The sequence below is a fragment of the Quercus robur genome, chromosome 3 (genome assembly GCF_932294415.1).
Source record: "Quercus robur chromosome 3, dhQueRobu3.1, whole genome shotgun sequence".
Taxonomy (NCBI): Eukaryota; Viridiplantae; Streptophyta; class Magnoliopsida; order Fagales; family Fagaceae; genus Quercus; species Quercus robur.
Window position 1 is genome coordinate 3,967,514 of NC_065536.1, and position 21,837 is coordinate 3,989,350.

At 33.9% G+C, this 21,837-nt stretch overlaps 2 protein-coding genes across 13 annotated transcripts; both read right to left on the reverse strand.

The window, feature by feature from the left end:
• Window positions 1–1,279: 1,279 nt before the first annotated feature.
• On the reverse strand, window positions 1,280–6,040 carry LOC126716757 (acyl-CoA-binding domain-containing protein 5-like). Its single transcript, XM_050417734.1, has 9 exons — window positions 5,645–6,040; window positions 3,770–4,297; window positions 3,565–3,630; window positions 3,125–3,291; window positions 2,895–3,051; window positions 2,707–2,800; window positions 2,219–2,625; window positions 2,014–2,118; window positions 1,280–1,866 (listed from the first exon to the last, which is right to left on the reverse strand). The coding sequence occupies exons 1-9, from the start codon at window positions 5,780–5,782 to the stop codon at window positions 1,561–1,563; spliced, it is 1,968 nt and encodes a 655-aa protein (XP_050273691.1). The 5' UTR covers window positions 5,783–6,040; the 3' UTR covers window positions 1,280–1,560.
• A 2,727-nt stretch (window positions 6,041–8,767) lies between these two features.
• Window positions 8,768–21,530, reverse strand: LOC126716758 (solute carrier family 40 member 3, chloroplastic). 12 transcript variants are annotated; one of them, XR_007652268.1, is made up of 15 exons: window positions 20,940–21,530; window positions 19,619–19,832; window positions 19,437–19,500; window positions 18,605–18,729; window positions 18,431–18,520; window positions 18,159–18,335; window positions 17,978–18,052; window positions 17,689–17,790; window positions 17,494–17,611; window positions 17,270–17,416; window positions 15,994–16,100; window positions 15,794–15,907; window positions 14,104–14,405; window positions 12,821–12,927; window positions 8,768–8,952 (listed from the first exon to the last, which is right to left on the reverse strand). XR_007652268.1 is itself a non-coding variant. In XM_050417736.1 (14 exons), exons 1-13 carry the CDS (start codon window positions 21,107–21,109, stop codon window positions 14,112–14,114), a joined length of 1,797 nt encoding a protein of 598 aa, XP_050273693.1. In that variant the 5' UTR covers window positions 21,110–21,530; the 3' UTR covers window positions 12,698–12,927; window positions 14,104–14,111. The 12 variants fall into 12 exon arrangements, 2 of the variants coding, with proteins under 2 accessions (XP_050273693.1, XP_050273692.1); XR_007652263.1 differs by having other exon boundaries at window positions 12,821–12,930; XR_007652267.1 differs by lacking the exon at window positions 8,768–8,952 and adding an exon at window positions 11,805–12,195.
• Window positions 21,531–21,837: the final 307 nt, after the last annotated feature.

Below are 21,837 nucleotides of genomic sequence, written 5' to 3' on the forward strand. Positions count from 1 at the left end.
ATACGTTATGGTTTCTTACATATATATATATATATATATATAATTTAGAATTTAATTGGATTTAGTCTCTTCGGTTTTTGTACCCAATAATTTACCTATCACAAAAATTAAAAAAATTAGATAGACATGTGGCACGAAATTGAACTTCAATTGAAATTCAATTTAGAATTTAATTGGATTTGGACTCTTCGATTTTTACATTCAATAATTCACTTTGTACCAAAAAAAAAAAATTAGATGGGACTTGTGGTGCAAAATTGAGAATCCAATTAAAATCTAACTTGATTTTCTTTGAGTTTTGGCTATATATATAGAGAGAGAGAGAGAGAGAGAGAGAGAGAGAGAAAGGTAAACCCTTATTTCTTTTTTTAAAAATGTCTTAAAACCCTTGTTAAGAGGGTGAAATTTTGAGAAGTCTTCCAATTTCCTGCTTTAGAAAAACTTCTTTATGCAAAGTATCACTAAACGAAATTCAGCTGTTGAAATTTCTTGGCATTTTGAGTAAAGATAAAGTGGTAGAATTGATTCTTATCCACTTAAATAGAGTTCACCTACAATGGAAAATACATACATCATTGCAAGTAATTGCCAAATTGATTTTGTATGTAGATCAATGGAGGCACTTTCCTCAAAAGATACAATCAGTAAGACATTGACATGATGTGTCTGTTTGAAAATTTAAGGTAATAAGTTATACCAACCAGAGACTTGAGACTAAAGCCAACTTAATTGAAAAGGTACACTAGCCGTCCAGATGCTAGCTAGTAATTGCGAAATTGTTATGAATGAAAGTCTAAGAAAAATTGTTGTTTTTTCCACTCTTAAACGTAGAAGTGGAGCCTACAATTTATTTTCCATTTCTCACGTGGATTCCAAAGAAACATATGCACATGGGTAACAAACATGATGAAACGTCTAAACCTAAGCTATGAACAACCTTCATATGCTATATATAGATTACTGCAGAGTGTAGTAGGACCAAAATTATGGGAAAATAACAAATCCCATATTTTCCTATGCCACACAAATCTTTGTTGGAAAATCCCTGTCTGAAAATGATAAAACTTTAGTACAATTTCTTGAGTGCATTGACTAATGAATTACAGAGTTAAATTTAGTTTTTCTTGCGGGAATATAACCATCTTTAGTATTTAAATTGATCAATACAAACACACGGTTTAATATAATTAAGAAACCTAATATACAACATCTAAAGAATTGTAGCTAAATTTTACTTGTTTGGAAAAATCAGTGTCAAAACCTAAATGTGAAGTTCAACTTTAAGGATAATCTTTAGATTTCATTAATTGAAAAAGAAGGTAATAAAATTAGATTAAACTTACCTCGAGAAAGGAAGTCTTTAACTGTTAATATTACATTTATCAACCAAACATCTAGGCTGATGGTTGACATAAGGCACCAACTAACTTACCTAACTATGAAAGCTTGAAACTGAAACCATTAATAGATTTAGAAAAGAACAATTCTATATAGAATTTACAAAATTTTATTATAATATAAGGACCAAGTGGTCCATCCTGCTATGGAATTCTGTTGTGTTTATGATCTGCCATGACCACTTCCAGGTCCACCAAGTGTTAGAACTACACCTTGGAGATCACTTCTGAGCTTTGGCTCTTTGGCTGAAGATGGGGCAGTTCTAATGACTGGAAATGGTCGAGTCACTTGAGCTTGCCGGAAGCTCTGACTGGACTCTGGCATGGTATTGTACTTGATTGGCTGTGGGGAAGGCCTGAAGGTTTCCACATGAGTTGAGTTTGGGAATGGTTGGCCAACTGCTATCTGGCTAGCCAGAGGTGAAGTATTTTGTGCAAGAATTGGCCCTCTTGAAACAACTCCTGGCGCCTGGTTAATTAGTCAAGTTGCATAAAGAATTTTGGTAAATTGCACAAATGAAAGTTTGGTACTTTAATAAGTTAAGCTGCATAAAGAACTCGGGTACTTGGCACAAATTAAAGTTTGGTACAAAGAATCGAAGTTTTTGACACTTACCGGGGCAAACAAGACCCCTCTAAAAACTTTTCCATTAACAGTAGCAGTCATCAGCAGTCCTGAATCAAAGGCTCCATCAACTTTACCTCGGACCTCAGCACCAATCTAAGGAGTGAAAAGAAAGAGTCAATGGCATGAACTAATGGGAATGGTTTACATAAACCAAGGCAGTGCATATTCAGAATGTGCAAGTTTATACACTTACAAGGTTTTGAATAGGTCCTCCCTCCAATGATTTCTGTTCCACTGCTGAGTATTGAGCTCCTTGTCTACCTGTATGAACGACATGAAGAAACTGCTCCGATTTTGGCTGGTTTTGATGTTCTCTTAGAAATTGAATATCCAATGGAGATCTTTGGGCAATGTTTCTGAGCTCTTTCTGCTTACTTGCAAGGCTGTTGTTAGATTGGCAATTGCTTGGAATTTTCTTAAACAAATGAAATCCTTGAGAGCCTGAGATGGAATCAGCAGATTTCTTAAGTGGGGTCTGTTCTTGATCAGATTGTGAGGGAGATGAATGCTGGGAAAGTGAAAGAGAATGTTCTTCTTGTTCTGATTCAACCTCCCACGCCTTTGAACTCGCAGTTCTTCTTCTCTTTGGATGCAATGTATCTACAAGATAATTAACAAAATTTGTCATTTTAAAAATCTCCATGCCTAGTCAAGGCAGACACATTGTTTTTCAAAACCAACCTGAACTGAACCGCAAAGATTGCTTTGTTTCTGATTCTGGTTCATAAGTGCCCTTTCTTACTACTTCAACATTATTCCCCATGAGCACAGTTTTCTGCTCCAAAGCATATTGATAAGCTTCTCTGTTTTTATTAAAAGTATAATGAGCAAGAGAGTAAATTTATTCAAATCCATAATAAATTTTGTACCAAGTTATTTTCGTCTTCTCTTGGGAACCGTCTCTTTTCTTGATTCCAATGGTTTCCAAACATTTTGCACATGGAAATATTGTATCGGCCATTGGGGTGTTCTGCACCAAGCTGCAAGACCAACAATTCATTGAGAGGACGCTCATCCTCCCCACACCTGCAAATTGAATACTGAGTTTTCAGGACATTATGCATAAACATTAAGCTAAAACACTGATGTGGGAACTTACCCTCCATAAATGGCAACGTCCGAGTCTGTGACAACAGCTGTATGAGAAAAGCGCCCTTGTGGTTGATGGCCACATATATCAAGCTGAGTCCATGAACATGTGCTCACATCTAGGATCCAAACATCATTGTAATAATGTTTGTCACCAACCCCTCCAATGACATAGATCTGCAAGTCATTAAGAACTCAGTGACTTGATATTTTTTTCAGAAACTATGTGGAAAGTGAGATTTTGAATAATGTTAATGAAGTCACTCTATGTAATACTATTCTTACCATTCCACAACACGAGGTGGAGTGGTCACCAAAAATGAATGAAAATTTTGGACTAAAATTAACTAGAGAAGAGTTGAGTCTCATTTCCTTAACTATGTAAAACTAAATGGAATGAATTCAATTCTATGCAGTGTCTGCATGCTCCATATTAGTAATATAACTTGCCTTTGTCCCAATATTTACAGCAGCATGCCCTGCTCTAACGCCTGGCGAAGATCCTTGAACAGCCAACTGATGAGAAAAATGAATCAATTGTGAGATTAATTCCATTTTTCACAACCTATATATTCAAAACTTACAGGAATTTAAAGCATTTTCTCAATCAGATTAATACTGAAAATATGTAATAAGGATAAGGGGAAGCTCATACCTTTGACCAAGTCAGTGTGTCCATATCAAGCATATCAACATCGCCATGATATCGATCACCACGGTCCCCACCATAAACGAAAAGCTTGTTACCAATTGCAAGAGCACTGTGACTGTCTCTAGGGACGGGTACATCACCCTTCACCTCAGGAGAAGTCCATCTCATATTCTTAAGGTCCAGAACATGTAAATCATTCAAGTAATTTGCTTCACCTTCACCACTACCTCCAAAGATAACCATCTTATCATCCCCGACAAGTGTGGCTGTGTGACTTTCACGCGGGGATGGTGGCGTCCCTTTACATTCAGGCCGTATCCACTCTTTTGTCCCAAGATCCAATACATGAAGATCATTTACCTTCTTAGAACCATTTGTACCACCAAACACTATCATCCTGTGCCCCACAAGAACAGCACTGTGGCTATCTCTTGGGCCAGGCCCTTGACTAGTGGTTACAAAAGTGTTCCAAACCATTGTATCCAGATTTAACACAAGAACATCACTAAAATGCAAACCCCCACAACATCCCTGAAATGGTTAAGTCAGAGTACATCAAAATCTTGATAAGAGGATCCAACTCTAGAAGGTGTCAACTTGACCAGATAACATCAATTTTGGTAAAATAAATCTTGCAGACAGAGATGTGTGTTCAGTAAAAGCCAAGCTAGGCATAGTTTTCATACTTTGCAAATGATCCCAAAGAGAATAGCTAAATGTTGAGGGCATCTACAACAACAACAGCTATCAAGCCTTAGTCCCAAAATTTTGGGGGTTGGCTCTGGATCCTCAATAGACTAATCAAGGTTGGCTACATGTATTCTTAAAGGATTAAAAAAAAAAATCAGAAAAAAAAAAAAAAACTAACACAGTAGTATCCTTCAAACAAAGATCTGAAGGAAGAAAGCTGAAGTGCTTTGCCCAGGTTTTTTTTTTCTTTGAATAAGACAAATTATTGTAACCTTTAAGTTATTGTGGTCATTGTTGGCTAGTACTAACACAAACCACCAGAGGAAATATTTATCATTTCCGAAAAGAAATTGTAGTAGTGTATGAAGGAAATAATTTAATCAAACTAGTAAAACCTCTCTTGTCACCTTATTATCTTCTTAAAATCTGTCCCTCTCGAGTAAATTTGAAAGGGGAAATCAAAAGAGTATTAGCAGGAAAAGTTTAATATAGGTACTCTCCCTTGAACAAATTGTTCAGAATGAGATATCAAACTTTTAATATGCACTAATTATGATCTCAAAAATCAGGAAAATTGTTAAAATACATAATTAATCTCATGTGCAAATATTACAAGATTTGCAGGAAAATATGCAGAAGGAAAAATGAAAAAGAAAAAGTAAAAAGATAGAGAAAAATTAAAAAATAAATAGAAAATGAAATGCATATCTATATCAAGAAAGCAGGAAGATAATTGTCATCCTACAACATAACTATCCTACTAATTAGAGAAACTAAAAACCACTTCAGAAAACATTCTCCAACAAGAAACAAAAGAAGATAAATTTAGGAATGAAAAGAATCCGGGATAGAAAGTGTATGTCTAATTAGCCCAAGTTAGCTATGTTGCCAAATACAAGATAAAAGAGAGTAGAAGTATTAAACCAAAAATATAATTAAATAACCGCAAAACATGGAAAAAGAAAAGAAAAGAAAAAAATTACTACTACTGCTGATAGCAGAACAACTATTCAAAGAAAACCATTTCTGCATTTTCCATAGAAGTAAAATTAGTAGAGGCAACCCAAAAACCATAATTAAAGAATACAAATTCACAAACTACTTCATGGAACACACAGATATTAGGTTAAATTGAAGGAAGAGTTTTTAGTTTTCACTTGTACAAGAAAAGTATACAACTATACATACCCCAAAAACATAAACAACTCCATGAGAACAGCAAGCTGAGTGCCCCCATCTCTCAGAAGGATTGAATCCCAAGACCTTTGGATAGAGCCACATTGCCTTCTTCTTTGCAACTTCACCTCCAAGAGACCCCATTATCATACACACAGTCAGTCAGACACACACTTTCTCTCTCTCTTTCTCTCTTTCTTTCTGAGCTCAACTTTAAAGTATTACTTCAAAACAGTGCTTGACAAAGATGAAGAAACAGGTGAGAGGAGCAATAAAGGGTCAAAAGAGGACATGAACAAGCCAAGTGATATATCAACTATCAGTGTCAATGGACATGAAAAGATGGGCGCTTTCAAGTCCAAATCACTGTGGCAACCAACAACAACAGAAGGTTGTGGTGAAAAGAACATTTCTCTCCATATTTAATTCTTCTTATAATACTCATTAAAGGAAAATAAATAAATAAATAAAAAGTACTTCTTGGATATTAAAGCTTAAACATAGTACTTAGAAAGTAGAAACACGGACACTTCATGGCTGGATAAGTTTGAACAATGGCTTCGAAGAATGGACAAAATTGAAAGTGATCTGTTTTGTTTTTTATTTAATTTTTTACCACAAGTGGGGAGGAGGCTTAAAGTTTAAACCCAAATAAGTCTAGCATAATTTTTTTTTTTTTCACTATTTATTAAAGTAATATATATTTTGATAAGTATTAAAGTAATATATTGTGAGTAATAAAAAAAAAAAGTAATGTCAATGATAAATATGTGTAAAAGTATATGTTTAACTTATTATATCAACAATTTGTGAATAAAGTTGTGTGCAAAGTAAAGTTCAAGCTCTAAGAGAGGCCATATGATGCTAATGAGTTATAAAGCTCTTTTACCATTAGGTACAACAATTAGTTTTTTAATTAAATTCAAATATATAATTTTTTATTAAAAAAATAAACATGGTTAATATTTTCAAAGAAAAGTTTCTTGGGTTTGTTTCTGACAAGTAAAATTTATAAATAATCGATTCTAACCATCAGAATCAATAATTGTGAAATTTAAGGGTATTCACTCTTAATAGGGTAAAAAATTTAAACGCATGACTACATTGATCAATACAATATAAAATAATACTTTTTTTTTTTCAAAAACAAATAGACTAGAAAACCTAACACATACTTAAGTTTTGTACCTATAAAAATATTTATTATTGATGTTAAAATAAGGGCATGTAGTGGTGTGTATATGAGAGAGAGGGAGAGAGTTTTTTAAGGTTTATTGTTTATTAATAGTTTCTTTACTTTTCACATTTGTCTAACTGAAAATGATGGAGTGTGGGGGCATTGGGTTGTGGGAAATGATGAAGAAGGTGTTTTGGGGTTATGATAAGAGATTTTTTGACAGCATAGTTTAGAGGGTGAGGGGTGCTATCCTTTCTCGTTTTTAAAACTCACACATGGTTTTCCTTTCTTTGTTAATATGATATTGGGATTGATGGAAGGGTAGAGAGAGAGAGTTTCTCTCTTCCTCTCTCTCTCTCTCTCTCTCTCTTCTTTCTTTTTCTCACCCAATTTTCAAGGTAGGTTATTGATGTGGATCTAGAAATGTCTCTTCTCAAGGGTCCTTAGGGAAGTGTGGGGCTTTGTGTTGTGGAAATTCTTTTTAGTTTTGGGAAATGGGATGGTGTTGTTTACCTCAAAAGGTTGGGTGTTTTCTTGAAAGGTAATCTCACTCACAGCTTCTCTCCTCATGAGAAATTGATAATCTGAGATTATAGAATGAGATTTGCTCTAAACTTTTCCAATGTTATCTGTGGGACTGTAGACTCTGCACTAGGCTTGAATTAGATATAAATAAAGGTAAGAACACGAGCCAAGTCTAGAATTGGTACGTATATGTGAGATTTCATTTTAAGAACATTATTTACAAGTACAACCATGACATTGAAGAGCTTTAATAATAGCTAGCTTGAGTATCCATTTCATTTCTTCGATCAAAAGGCTGCATTATTAAACACCAATCCATTTCAATTGAGTAAAATAAAGCTTTATTTAGCCAAATATGTAGCATCCTTCTGCCAACAATATGATATATGGGTACCCTCCAAATTCTAGCTACAAGTCTTGGTACTTGGTTCATGTCCAATGTGGTTCACTACAACCTCAAAATATCAGTTAAAAAAAAAGACTATAGTCTCAAATCTTTTTGGATTGATTTTTTAAAATGAATTTATTCAGACGTATCTATTTTTCCATTTTATTTTCACTTACTTATTTCAATATTTTTATTTAAACTATAACTATTTTCATATTATTATTAATTATAGAAAAAATTGAATGAATAATATTTGATAGTTTTGGATTCCAAACCTATCGTAAAAGAAGTATTAATTCTAACACTAGGAATTATATGATCACTTTTTTCCCCCCCAAAAAAAAGGATCATTTGATACTACCCTACTTGAGGGTAACCATTATAGTTATCTATTTGAAATTCTTATACCTAATGAGTAATGAGTCTGTAAGAAAATAAAATATCATAGACATTTCCTCATATGGGTTGAATCATAACCTAAATTTAACCCAAACAGACAAACCACCAATATCCTATAAACACAAGAGTAATGTTAAAGCACAATTTTTTTTTTTTTTTTCATAATGATATATTGTGTTTTAAATAGCATCACTTCATATATATAGAGCCATACGATTTTATTAGTATCATTCTATTCCACTTAATAATTATAAAAAAATGATCATTTTTATTTCTAAATCTTGTTATTAACTTATTGGAAGAAGATAGCTAAAAATAACATTAATAGAATTAACAAAAAATGACATGTCAAATAAGAAATTGAAAATAAATATAACTTCGAGATAGAATATAATTAGAAAAATAAAAACCTAGCTACCTTAATTGCTCTATTGAGTATTTATAATTAACTTCAAAACCACTTGCAAAGGGGCTCTAATAGTTCGAAGCCCTCCAACTTTTCACCTTGGGAGTTCAAGCTTTAGCGTTTTCCATTAATTACACAAATTTTAATAGGATTCAAATGGGTAGGAACCATGAGTCCAAATTTGTGAGATTGATACTTAGTATTGTTGTGTATTTCTTTTTTTTTTTTTTTTTTTTGAAATAAATAGCAAATCTTTGGTGTGAATTTATCGAGCACACGCCATGAGAGGGTTATGATAAAATTATCGTTATAGATACAAGTATTACTACTCGATCCGCTCAATTACATGGCTTGGCGTATGAAAACAAAGAAAACTTGAACACTTGTATCTGCAAAGCTGAGTCCATCATTATGGTACCTAGTACCTAGTAACGTATGTGGTTAATATAAATATCACGAGAAATTGAATGTATGGGAATATACACATGCAGAAAGGCAAAGGCAAAGGAATTGGAAGTGAACACTACACTACTGTGTTGGGGGCGCAGTAAAAGAGAAAGACGTAGAATACACGCGACAAACACGGGAGAGTTTTTTAGGTATTATTGTATATGGCGGTAGTGCCTGCATTGATTCACGTGATTGTCTTTGTAACTTGAAATTCTCTCTCTCTCTCTCTCGCTCTCTTTATTTAATTAGTTTTTACTTTTTCATATAAAAAATTGAATTAAACACCAAATAAATAATGAAATGAAATTTGAAAAGAAAGACATCTATCTAATCGAGAATAATGCATTGATGCAAATATATATGCTTTACTTTTTTTTTTTTCTTTTTTTTGTTTGGTAAAGATGCAATTTAGATCTAAACACAAAGCATTTATTTATTTATTTCAAATATAATAAAACAAAATTTTGGGTGGCACAGAACATAAAATTTGACGTGAAAATTATTATTATACTATAAAGTATATTATAATTATATATAAAAGGTTTTTTTTTTTTTTTAAAATGGTATATATAATTATAAAAATACCCTTCTCAAAAAAAAATTATAAAAATATTATTTATGTGTGTCTATTAAGTGTCTTGGAATATGGGGCCCAGCGTGACGGGTAGGGTACGTGCACGTTGACTGATCCGAAACCCGATACCCGATTCGCAACGGCATGCACAGGACCCCATGACCGATATGCAAGGGGAGCAAGCATCACGTAAGTACCATGTAAGCCAAAAAAACATAACATATATGTAGCTAGTATATGTATGGTATGACTTTTCTTAAGTGGTCCTTTCTTTGGTCACACATTCATTGGTCAACATGTTTACATGTGTATTTTAGGAGGAATGTTACTTTTATCGTATTTTCACGACAAATTTTAATTAACAAATTGTTATTAGTTTTAATTTAAATTTGTTATTGACATTACTTTCGTATTTACTATACTTGTCTGTCATTTACGATTTGTTGTTAAAATGTTATAGATGTAATATTATTCATAGTTTACTTAGATATATTATTATACCTCTTAAATCATGAGTGTCCATCGTATTTTTACAACCAAACCGTTATTGGTTCTAATTTAGATTCACTATTGACATTACTTTTGTACTCACTAATACCAATCTATCATTTATAATTTATTGTCAAAATGTTATAAATATAGCATTACTCATAGTTTACTCAATATGTTACTATACTTCTTAAACCATGATTTCCTTTTTGAGTATGGTTCCTTTGTATAATTAGAATAGTTAATTTCAAGTATTGTTAAACCATGAATTCCTTTTAAGTAATCTTAAATCATGAGTTCCTTTTTTAGTATGGTTCCTTGTATAATAAGAATTGTTAATTTCAAGTAATTATAAACCATGGGTTCATTTTGAGTATGATTCCTTGTATAGTGAGGACTATCTTTTCGCCTTTTTGGGATACTTAAATTATGAGTTTTATGGACTTGAAAGGATGTGCTGTATATCTTGAAAGGATGTGTTGTATATCTTGAAGGTTTCAAATTTCATTCATCACTATCAATACAAGAGAGTTCCAAAGTGTCACATGAACATGTGGTGAAATAGTTTAGCCAAAATGACTTACAGAACAGTACTATACCCCCTAAAAACATGAAGGACATATAGAACTTTCTTTCGCTCATTCTCTTTATATAAACCAAGAATTATTCTAGTAACAAAATCACAGTTATTATGTTTCTTTTCTTATGGATATAATTATTTTGTATGAGCCCCATTTGTGATGTATAAACATTCATCTCATTTATCTATTATTAACCCCATTTACATTGCACGTATATGAATCATTCATCTCATCTACCATAGATGGGCCATGTTTGTCATGTGTGGACCATTCATGATGCGTATTACGTGTAAAAATCCCGTTTGTGTGTGAAACTCCCTATATCTATTTTTTTTTTGATAAGTAAAACTCCCTATATCTATGCATCCCGAAGATTACACTAGTGGTGTTTAAAAAGAAAGGGGCAAAAATGAGTAAGCTTCAAATTGTGCTTGTTGAAGTATCAGAAAATGGCAGCCATTTAAATCAAGTATTAACACAAGGCAGCAAACGCTAAGGAAAATGAATAGTTGAATTTAAAATCTACCCCTAACCTTTCTGTTTCATTTATGCCACACAAGGTTAATAACAAGTCAATGAAGAGAACACAGAATTTATGAGTTCTTTGAATCGGGACCTAAGTAGGACCTAGGTTACTTCAAAAGTATTCTCTGAACTCTGTGAAGTATTTTTATTTGAATACACGTATATCATCATGGTCTTTTACGAGGGGTTTTTTATTTTATTTATTTATTTTGTTGTACTACAACATGGATATTCTGTTTAGATTCTTGACTTAATACAATTATCACCATGAAAATGTTAGATCAAATTTTGCTTATTTGCCTATTTTTATTGGTAAGTATATACACATCCAGTGAGTCTTGAATTCAAGCCCCCACCCTCCATCCTAGTATTACAGAACAAGTGCACTTTGAGCTAGACCTCATTGGCAATGCTAGGACCAATTATCTCTGCCTAGTTTGACAACTCTTAGATTTCTCATAGAAGTTTGAAATAACAGCTCCCTCCAGCCAGATTTATTACAGATATCCAGCACCCTTACTTTTCCCAGGTAGATAATTCACCTTATTAAATTCAAGAGGAATTGTGATGTTTTGAAGGAGGTGACAACAATATATATATATATATATATATATATATGTTAGGTCTATATTTGTTGAGTTTTGAAAAACCATGAACAAATTGTAAGTCTTGTGCTTTTTAGAGTTGTAATTCAAGTCCAAAACGAAGACCCAAGATCAGCTCAACAAAAAGGAAGTTTACACCAGCTCTACATATCTTTAGATTGATCAAGCTATGCCTTGACAAACTCTCAATCAATCAAATTTTGAGAATTCTAAATCTCAATCAGGTCCATTAAGTCGGCTCATGACTTAATTTTGAGCCTTGCTAAAGTATTTAAGAGATCATAAGAGCCAACTAAATACAAGTACAGAGAAATTTTTACATGTATCTAAGGTTTCTAGAACCTAATTCTCTCCATCCACCATCTAACCAGAGACATCAAAGTGAATCCGAAGAACAATTTTAGAAGAAGTTGGTGATCAAGCTAAAGTCACAACTCACAAAGCCTACACAAACAAATTGCTGTGAGAATCTTTGAGGTGGTCCTTGGAGTCGCAGACTGGAAGTTCATGTTTGATGGAATCCAGATTAGAAGAGTCAAACTGGGTTAAAATAGCACATAGTCATTGTTGTAAGTTACTATGAAAGGAAGCAACTAAAAGTAAGGCTTTATTTCAGTTGTAAAAACTTCAATTCCAATAGTGGATTTTGTTTAGGGTTGGTGGTAAACTCTGTGTGTTTTTTCCTTTGGTTTTGACCATAGGTTTTTCACATCGTCAACAGATCACCTGTTTTATTTACTTTTCTACGCTTCATATTATTGTGATTTGTTGTTGTGGCTGATTAATCTTAATTTCATTGAACACCATAATCGGCTAATTAAAGAAATTAGCATAATTTCACATAGTTTAATCAACAGGGTCTAAACCATAACTTTTCAATATATATATATATTGACTTAATCAATGCTTTCATGTGTTCAGATGTTTGTATTGCTGCAATCCTACATCAATGAAAATTTAATTTTTCAAAATTGGCCATCCATTTCATATATACAAAGGCATGTAGCAATTATACAGCTAAGTGATTTCACCACAATAATGGTGAACCAATCGAGTTAAGAATATATACCTCATGTCTATATATAGATAATTGTGGATATTGTGGTATATTTATAGATCTTGTCTCCAACTTGTGTCAAAAACACAGCCTTCACACTAACGAAAGTGAAAGATCAACTGCTGAAAAACAATATGAATTGAAGTCAGATAACATGATAATCCAGAAAAACTGAAAGACTATACAGCAGAGTTGTTTCAAAATATAAAATTAATGACGGCCACAATTATTCTAATAGAATACCATGCTATTCTCAACTTTTAGGCTATACTTGGCATTCCTCGTAATTTGTTGTGGCAGTTTCAATGAGCATGCTTACAAGATAATGTATAATCTTAAGCATGTAATAGTAATAGAAAATGCAGGTTGAATTGAAACTCTAGTCTTGACATGAATATATGGTGGGCTTTGTAAACAATGTCTCATGGGTTCAAACAGAATTTCTAGTCCACCTCTTCTAGGGCACGAACTTATATACTCTTGCTGGGCAAACATAGGGAAACTTCTCATTTTCCAAAAAGAGGAAGAATCGGTTTCTTTTCCATCTAATGCACTAAACGTGATGCCTACAAAGGATTTCCATAGATTCTAGAGTTTCCAAAAAAGAACATAGCATTAAGGAATATGTATTTTAATTTTTAAAACTTGAAAACCATCAGTCTTAAGTAGAGCATGGAAACCTCTGCAGTGATAGTTCAATGGCAGCCTTGACACACAGACATAGGCGCTCTGTCTTTCTATGGTCTTGACAGTCAACATATCTCCTGAACCTTGCCTTTCTAAAAGATATTTCATCCCAAAGTAATGGCTTGGCCTGAATATTTCTTGACCAGGACAAAAAGTCAAAAAGAATGAGCACATCTTTTTTCTTTTTTTGGTAAAGGAATCGGCACCTGTTTTGTGTATTTGATGGGATTCCAGATTCTATCACCTTAATCTAAAACCAAACTACAAATTTCTAGTGCAAGAATGAAGAGAGTTTAAATTCATGTGTTTCATCTAATTTCGAAAGGTATCTGAAGTATTGGACCATTTAGACAATATTCTAGTCAATCAGTCAGCACTTGACCCTTAATCTTTCTCAGTTAACTAAATCATCACACCTTCACCCAAACCAACTTCCAATATCCAGGATGAGGGGCCATAAACTAAAGGAAGTGAGTAAATAATTGGTCAGCAGTTTGTCCAATTAGAGAGGGTTCATATATACTTTAGTAGCATGAATGCACTCATAAATGTGAGGTGAAAAACTATGCTTAGCTAATAATCTGAAATAAATAAAACCAAACACTTACAATGAGAACTAAAAATGAGGATCAAAAGAGAAAAGACTTATTTGTTCGTCTGTTGGATTCAACAACCATCGGCAGTACATCCACGCTGCCCCAACCACTGATAAAAGTGACAGCATTGCAAGAAAACCAAACTGTGAAGCATCGTTTCCAACAATTGCAACTCCCAACATTACAGACTCTGCCAAACTAGCAACTGCAACCTCTGTTGTCCCAATAATATTTGCTTTCGATGATGGGATTGCAGTTTGTAGAATCTGTGCCCCCACAACATCATATGACATGTGTCCTAATCTCGATAATACCTGCATATGGAAGTAGATTAACATTTTCTTTCGATTTTCAGAAAAATACTTAAAACTTTTCCTAGGTAAGCATGATTCAAATCTAACACTTCCAATCACCCCCCTCCTCTCTATTAGTTGAAATGAAGCCCAGCGACTATTGATTAAACTGGATCATGCAAAAGCACCCAAAAGATTGAAATTTGATTCTAATAGTTATGCTACATTTTTTATAATTCAATATATACCTTTCTTAATTCAGTCTGGTCATTTTAAAATATTATAGGAATTTTGCTAAATTTAGAATCACACCTGGACCTATCAATTCCTATGCTATTCCAGTAAAGTCTTTTGTTTTGTGCATGAAATTCTCTTAGCACCATATTGTTGAGTTAGCGGAAGCTCTGACACTATATTGTTGAACAAAAGACTAAACAAGAGAACTGTTATTTAAAACTTGACTTTTTAAATTACAACACTTTACAAGCACTGATGCTTGACTCCCATACATTGACACTAGTGCACTGCAAACACGGCACTTACTCACCAACTGCAATTGCACACACCTCACTTCTAGATACCTACACACACTAGCTCTTGACTCTATTTCACTCTACACACTTGCTACCTATGGCACACACTTCACCACGTCATACAACTTCACACATCTCTCACTTGGTGCTTTATGACACACTTCACTTCACCTCTCACTAGTCTCACACACTTCACCTCTTCACATACCACCACATCTATTTATACTAGGTGTATGTTAGTTAGGAAACCAACTTGAAGCTTCTAGCATCTTCCTTTTTATTGGCATTAAATGAATGCCATTCTCCAACCTTCTAGACTATTCTATAAACACATGGTTGAGTTTTACTTGAAGTCTCTAGAGAACTAAAGAGAGACATCTCATAGAGAAACCCGGAATGCAAGAGAATGTTCTAGAGAATGTGTGAGATGTTCTAGGAGTTTCTAGAAGTTTCTAGAAATTTCTAGAGACAAGAGAGTTAGTGTTGATTTCTAACGCATATATTGTAAGAGATTCCAAGTATGTTTAGCAGCTTAAATGATTTCATTGAATCGTTGTTCTAATTCAAACCTGCTTAGGATCTGATAAGCATTTCTACAGCTAAAATTTACTAATTCTTTTAATTTTTCAGCACTTACTTCAGAATCTGATGATTCTGATCCACTTCATTTTATCCAATCATCTAAATTTTTACTCTTTTGTATTTACTGCTTCCGACTTTAAATATTAATCAGAGTTACACCTGCACCAAGGATAACCCCTTACCTTGTGCTGCGTTAACAAGTCAACTTTACTTAATAAGCTTTTACTAGTATTATCTTTACTACTCAATTATTTAATCTAAGTGGATAACAAGAAAGTTAACAGTGATTCTTACAATCAAAGATAAGAAGAAAAGAAGGGGGCTCTGCTGAGTAAGACATCCACTCCAATATACTCCAACAGCTAAGGTAAGAAGTGAAGCCTGAAATATCAATCCAACTGCTCCAGCCTGGTGAAGGAAATTCTCAAGAGTTAGGCCTCAAATAGGAAACTTGTAGAATACTAGAAACAGGAAGATCAAGCAGAAGACGAAACCTTTAAAATTCCAAATCGCCTGACTAAATCTGAAGATATAAATGTTGCTGCAACTCCCATAAAAGCACATACTCCACTAAATGCTCCAATGATTGATGGATTTAGACCTGTTAAAAAGTCCCACATTGTAGTTAGAATGGAATTTCTGAGAAAAACAAGAGAAATATATATATATATATATATTTATATTTCAAAAGAGAAATGTAGAAAAGCATTTTGATAAACAGATTTTGAAAGAAAAAAGGTACTGTAGTGCAAGCTAAGAATCCCTACTTCTCAGCATCAGACTACAAATAGCATATTTTCAAGCAATGAAGACCCAGCAATCTATCAAATAAAGTAACAAAGGGAGCAAACAACAAGACAAAACAAAATTTGAGAAAGTAAATTCCAGTTTATGAAAAATCAGGGCAAACAACAATATAAAATAAAAATTTTATTACTTATCAAAAAAAAAAAAAAAATTCTAGTTTATGAAATTCTGTAATAATTACTTGAAGGGATACTCCTTGAAGTTTATGTAATTTATAATTTATAATACTAACTTAACCCCAGGAGTAGCACAATCAGCTAGAGATCATGCATTATAAAATGGAGGTCACCAGTTTGAAAATCCCCTTCCTCCTCTTGGGGCCAAAACTTACTAATAAAAAAAAAAAAAACTGATCATTCTAAGCTTCATTTACAAGAGCGCGCACACACACAAAGCTCCTTAGAGTTCAAATAGAGGCACTTCAACCCCCCCACTCTAGGCTACTATACATAATCTAAATCTTAATTTATCATATAAGTCACATGACTGTTTTACATGCCACTGATAGAAACAGTTCTACTCTTTCCCTGTTTTTGTACAAGCCTAAAACTCTTACACACTTTGTGCAGAATCAAATTAAATGTAACAATAAAAGGACGAGAGCTTCTACATAACATATAGGAGCTAAATTTCCACAAAATCCATTCAAACAATAGTGCACACATAATATTTTCTGAAAAGCTTCCCAAAGCAGACCAGCAAAGGGACACAAAATGCCACCATTTCAAACCATGGGTTATTCTTAAATTCTAACAGGTAACAAAATTGATGGATCCATGTACAGTTGATAGTTATAGTTCCTAGTTCCGTGAATATACACTGCATCATACTGCTATATGTGGGTTGATATTCAACTCAGATGTGAACATTCCCTCATAAACTGACTGATACTGAAATTTTGACAATCAAAAGCCTCCTTGAGATATTGCATATTGTCAAAAGACAAAAATGTTTGGGAAGTACCACGCTGTGTTAAAAATGCTGTCATCAAACTGCCCGGAGTGAGAACCACATTGAAGTAGAGTAGCACACAGGCTAGGCTTGCAGGAAGAACTGGCTGCTGTATGTATTCCTTCCACCCATGTTTAATAGCTTCCAGACCTATATCCACTGGTTTTCCAGATGATTGAATGAGTATAGCATGAGAAAACACCCTTCTATACAATAATCAAATAGACATATTTTACCTATATTGTCATCCTCAGGCAAGGATTCCCCAGTGGATGTTCTGCAATAGGTTTGTGAAATTTTAGTTCGATCAAGAACACCAGTAGAGAGCTTGTTGGTTAACCATGTGAGGACAACCTGAGGAATGAAGTACAAAAATGAAGATGACTTCCAATCAAGAACCATAAAAGGAGCAAGCTGAAAAAAAAACTTACCACAACGGGCAATGAGCATAACATCAAACCAGCAGCAAACTTCAAGCAAGTCACTGGGTCAAACATAGAGAGAAGAACGCCAAATAGGGATGCTCCAGCTATCTGAAATTGTAGATAACAATAAGTCCCATGAATTCAAGTTATACAAACAATATCTAGAAGTTCACTGTTTGCACTCTATAATGCTGGCACTCCACAAAAAAGGTCAACTACCATACCATAAACATGCATATATAACCCAACTGATTAATCACTACAAATCATAAATGATCATAAAATGAGCAAGCACCTCACAGAGAAGATCAATTCGGCTTAGAAAAGCATTTGCTTTTGCAAGTGCAATTGGCCTATTTATTCCTGCTAACTGTGCAAACAAGAAATATAATTAGGACATACTCAAACTCCCAGTAGAAGAAAAGGATAACCATCAATACAGATTAAGGGAACAAGAATGTAAAGGAAAGCACAACCAGCACAACCCAATCACGCTCCATAGCAACCCCTGTTGCCACTCCAAATAGCCTTTCAACAGCCCCAGCTAATACTAGCACAATGAACCAAGGACGTAGAAGCATAGATGAAGTGGAGCTATGAGGAACAGAGTGGGCATAAATAATCATTGATGCAGATAACAACTGTGCAGCTGCCTGAGAAAACCAGTCCAGGAGATAGGGGAACAAATTAAACAGAGAGAGAGGTAGTCCCATGTCCAGCTTGGATACATGATAATTAGATAACATACCTGGACAATATTCAAACAAATATATGAAGGTACTCTGGGGAAATGGTCCATAAGTTTTCCAATCAAAGGTCCTCCACCAATTATTACAAGCTGTTCCACATGAAGCTTGTCAGAAAGTATATTCTTCCAAATCTATCATATATCAGAAATTTATCATTCTGGAATTATAGCAACCTTAGTGAAGAATCCTATGACAGCCACCGGTAGAAGACTTGGATGGAGCAATGCAATAGCAGAAGGCCAAGCAAAATTCCAAAGCTGCTCCACTAAATTCCCAGCAACACAACTGGCATAAAGAGCTGAAATTTACAGGCCTTCAGGTTAGGAATTGCTACAACAATCCAACACATTCTACAATTTAAATGATACGTCATGAAACCAATAAGCAAGAAAAATCTTGGCTGATCTATTGCATCTTTATTTGAACTGAATGGAACCCACATATCCATATGATGAGACTTCATTTTGGTGCAGCATTAACTATAAATACAGTAATTATCTTTCTTTCTTTTTAAAATTTAAATTTTTTTTCTTTCACAAGAGAACAATTGACCCATATATGGTTAGATAAATAAACTGGCTTTCTACACAGATGTTAATATGTACAAAGGCCATTGTGGGAATCGGAAAAGCTGAATGTCTTCTGAGACCAGAGAAGAGTCTTCCCACTCATTTAGACACATCTGATTCTCCAAAGCACTCATACTTCATGACGAACATAAACTGATCAAACCCCAAAATTTCATAAGAAGGACCCAATAATTTGTATGAATCCTTACATCAAAATTAGTTTCTAGCTTAGAAATTCATAATGTTGGAATGTAAATACTTATTGCATATGGAGAGCCCCTACATTAGACAGTTATAAAGCATATGTTCCACCTTACAGAATACCTACCATATTAAACATTCAATTACATAAATAAAATGATTAAATATATATTGATTTAATAGGAATGTTACAGTTTTTCAAGCTATTTCCATGCTGCAAGGTGGAGGCTCTTACCATATAATCCAGCTGGATGGGCTGGAGTTGCTGCAAGGGCATTTTGCTCCTCCTCTGATAAAACCTACAAATTTTGTAATAGATTAATGAGAGAAACAAATTGAGACTCAAGAATAATATAAACTTGAAAAATATTAAAAGATGGCATGACAAATATGTTAAAAGAGCACAATGGAACGTACAGGCAAATTTGTGAAATGACCATCTACATAAGTCTCTTCTGTCAGTAAATTCAATGATTCAGTCTCAAGAATTTCAGATTTGAGATGAACAATTGGGACTGAACAGTTAGGTTCAAGTTCTGAAAAATCTTGTGGGAGCTCATCCTCAGCGGCAACCTGGTTGAACTGTACATCGGCATTTGTTATTGAACAGCTTGAAATTAAACTATCAAACCTGCGAGCCAATGAAAAAGAAAAATGAGTTTTGTTTTCACAATTAGTTCTTTCATGAGTCGTGCTCTAAGCTCTATTATTCAAGTTCTCCACTTTTCACTTAAGTTTTCACCATTTCAAGATGCTTCAAATTCCTATGAATAAGATGGCGCAACTAAGCTGAATATCTGTATTAGACCCACTTACTCACATGACTGGAACTCATCAAATGTAATAGCATTGGCAATTTCTTCTTGTTTACCACATTTTCTCAGCAACCAAACTGAGGAGAAAGCAAACATGTGATGTTTTCAATTTCCCTAAACAATAACTCAGCTTCACTAAGTTAACTAGTTTTATCACAAACAAAGTACAAGTCCCAAAAATCTTAAAACAGTTCAAAATTCAAATTTTTTTCCTGTTTCCCAAGTTTTCTCAGCAACCAAGCCGAGAAGAAAGCTAAATCTGTAATGTTCTTGTTTACAGTTTACCATGTACAATAACCCCAACTATATTAGTTCTGTTAGACCCATTTAAGCACAAGTCCCAACTCCCAAAATTTATCCAATAAAAAATAATCTTCCTATCCCAGATTCTCTCAGTAACCAGAGCAAAAAACTCATAATTTAGGCTCACCTGCAAGAACCATCCTGGATCCATTTAACAACAAGTTGCAAATTTTACAATATATATATTCAAAATTCAGTATTTCCTATCTCAACAACAAACAGTTGCATTACCTATGCCATACATTCTCAACAAACAAACAGTGCAGAAACCAAATTTATGAAACAGTTGAATTACATTAAATCAATTTAAGCACACCTCCCATAAGCCATAAATAAACAAAACCTTATCTATTCCCCACACTATCTCAGCAACCAGATGGAGCAAAAGTCCCCAAATTCACAAAAACAATTCAAAACTCAATGTTTCCATTACATTTCATGGTTCAGCCTAAGCAATCCAAATACTTGTATATATACCCAGTAGAGTAAAACCAACCAAAAATCATAAAATAACACAAAAATCGCATCTCTTATTTTTTTTTTTCCCACACTTTCTCAGCAACCAAACCCAAAAAAAAAAAAAAAAAAAAAAAACCAAAAGACCAAAAATTTAGTCTCACCTGCAAGAACTGTAAGGTTGGAAACTCAACAATCTGCGAGAAGAGAATCGATTATGAACTCGAGAAGAAGGTGGTGGCAGCCGTATAGAAACTTGGGGGATCGAGAATTTGTTGAATGAAGTGAAAGGAAGTGAGGAATGGTTGATTGTTGCTGTGACCAGTGTAGCCATGGTTGCTTCTTCTTCTTCTTCTTCTTCAAGTGATGTGGCTTGAAGGAGGAGAACCAAATGGGTTCCTTCCTACTCATGCAGCAGAACTCAAAAACAGAAACAAAAAAGATTGAATTTTGAGAAGTGGGTTTGGTCACTCAGGCTCTCATAGTCTAATCCCTAATGGGTTCTCGGAATTCACATTACAAAAAAATGTATAAAAAATAAATAAATCTGGGTTTGTTTTATTTTCAAAGAATATAACTGGTTTTTTGGTTTGGCTACGTAGGCTTATCTGAAGACTGTAGTGTTACTGTGTTAGTCTTGGGGTCTGAAGTGAAGACTCTGAATTGTGAGAATTCTGTGTTTGAGAGGACAGGCAGTTAGGCGGACAGTTCAACTTCAAAGTGTTTGTTCTGTGTGTGTGGCTCTCAGTTTTAGATAACTGGTGAGTTTTGTATATTCAATGTTTTTTCTTTTTTGGGGGGGGGGGGGGGGGGGGGGGGGTGGTGGGGTAATTTTAATCTCTGTGCGTGTCACTGTGTCAGTGTGTGTGCCTCAGTTTTACATTATTGTCTATTAAAAAAAAAATAAAAAAAGGAGGTTTCCGATCAGTGACTTTCTTTTAAGTGGGAAAAGTTTCTTTTTCTTATTTATTTATTTTTATATATATATATATATATATATATATACATATAAGATTGAAATTCTCCTCAACCGGTCTAGTGTAATTTAAGGGTATGCAGTAG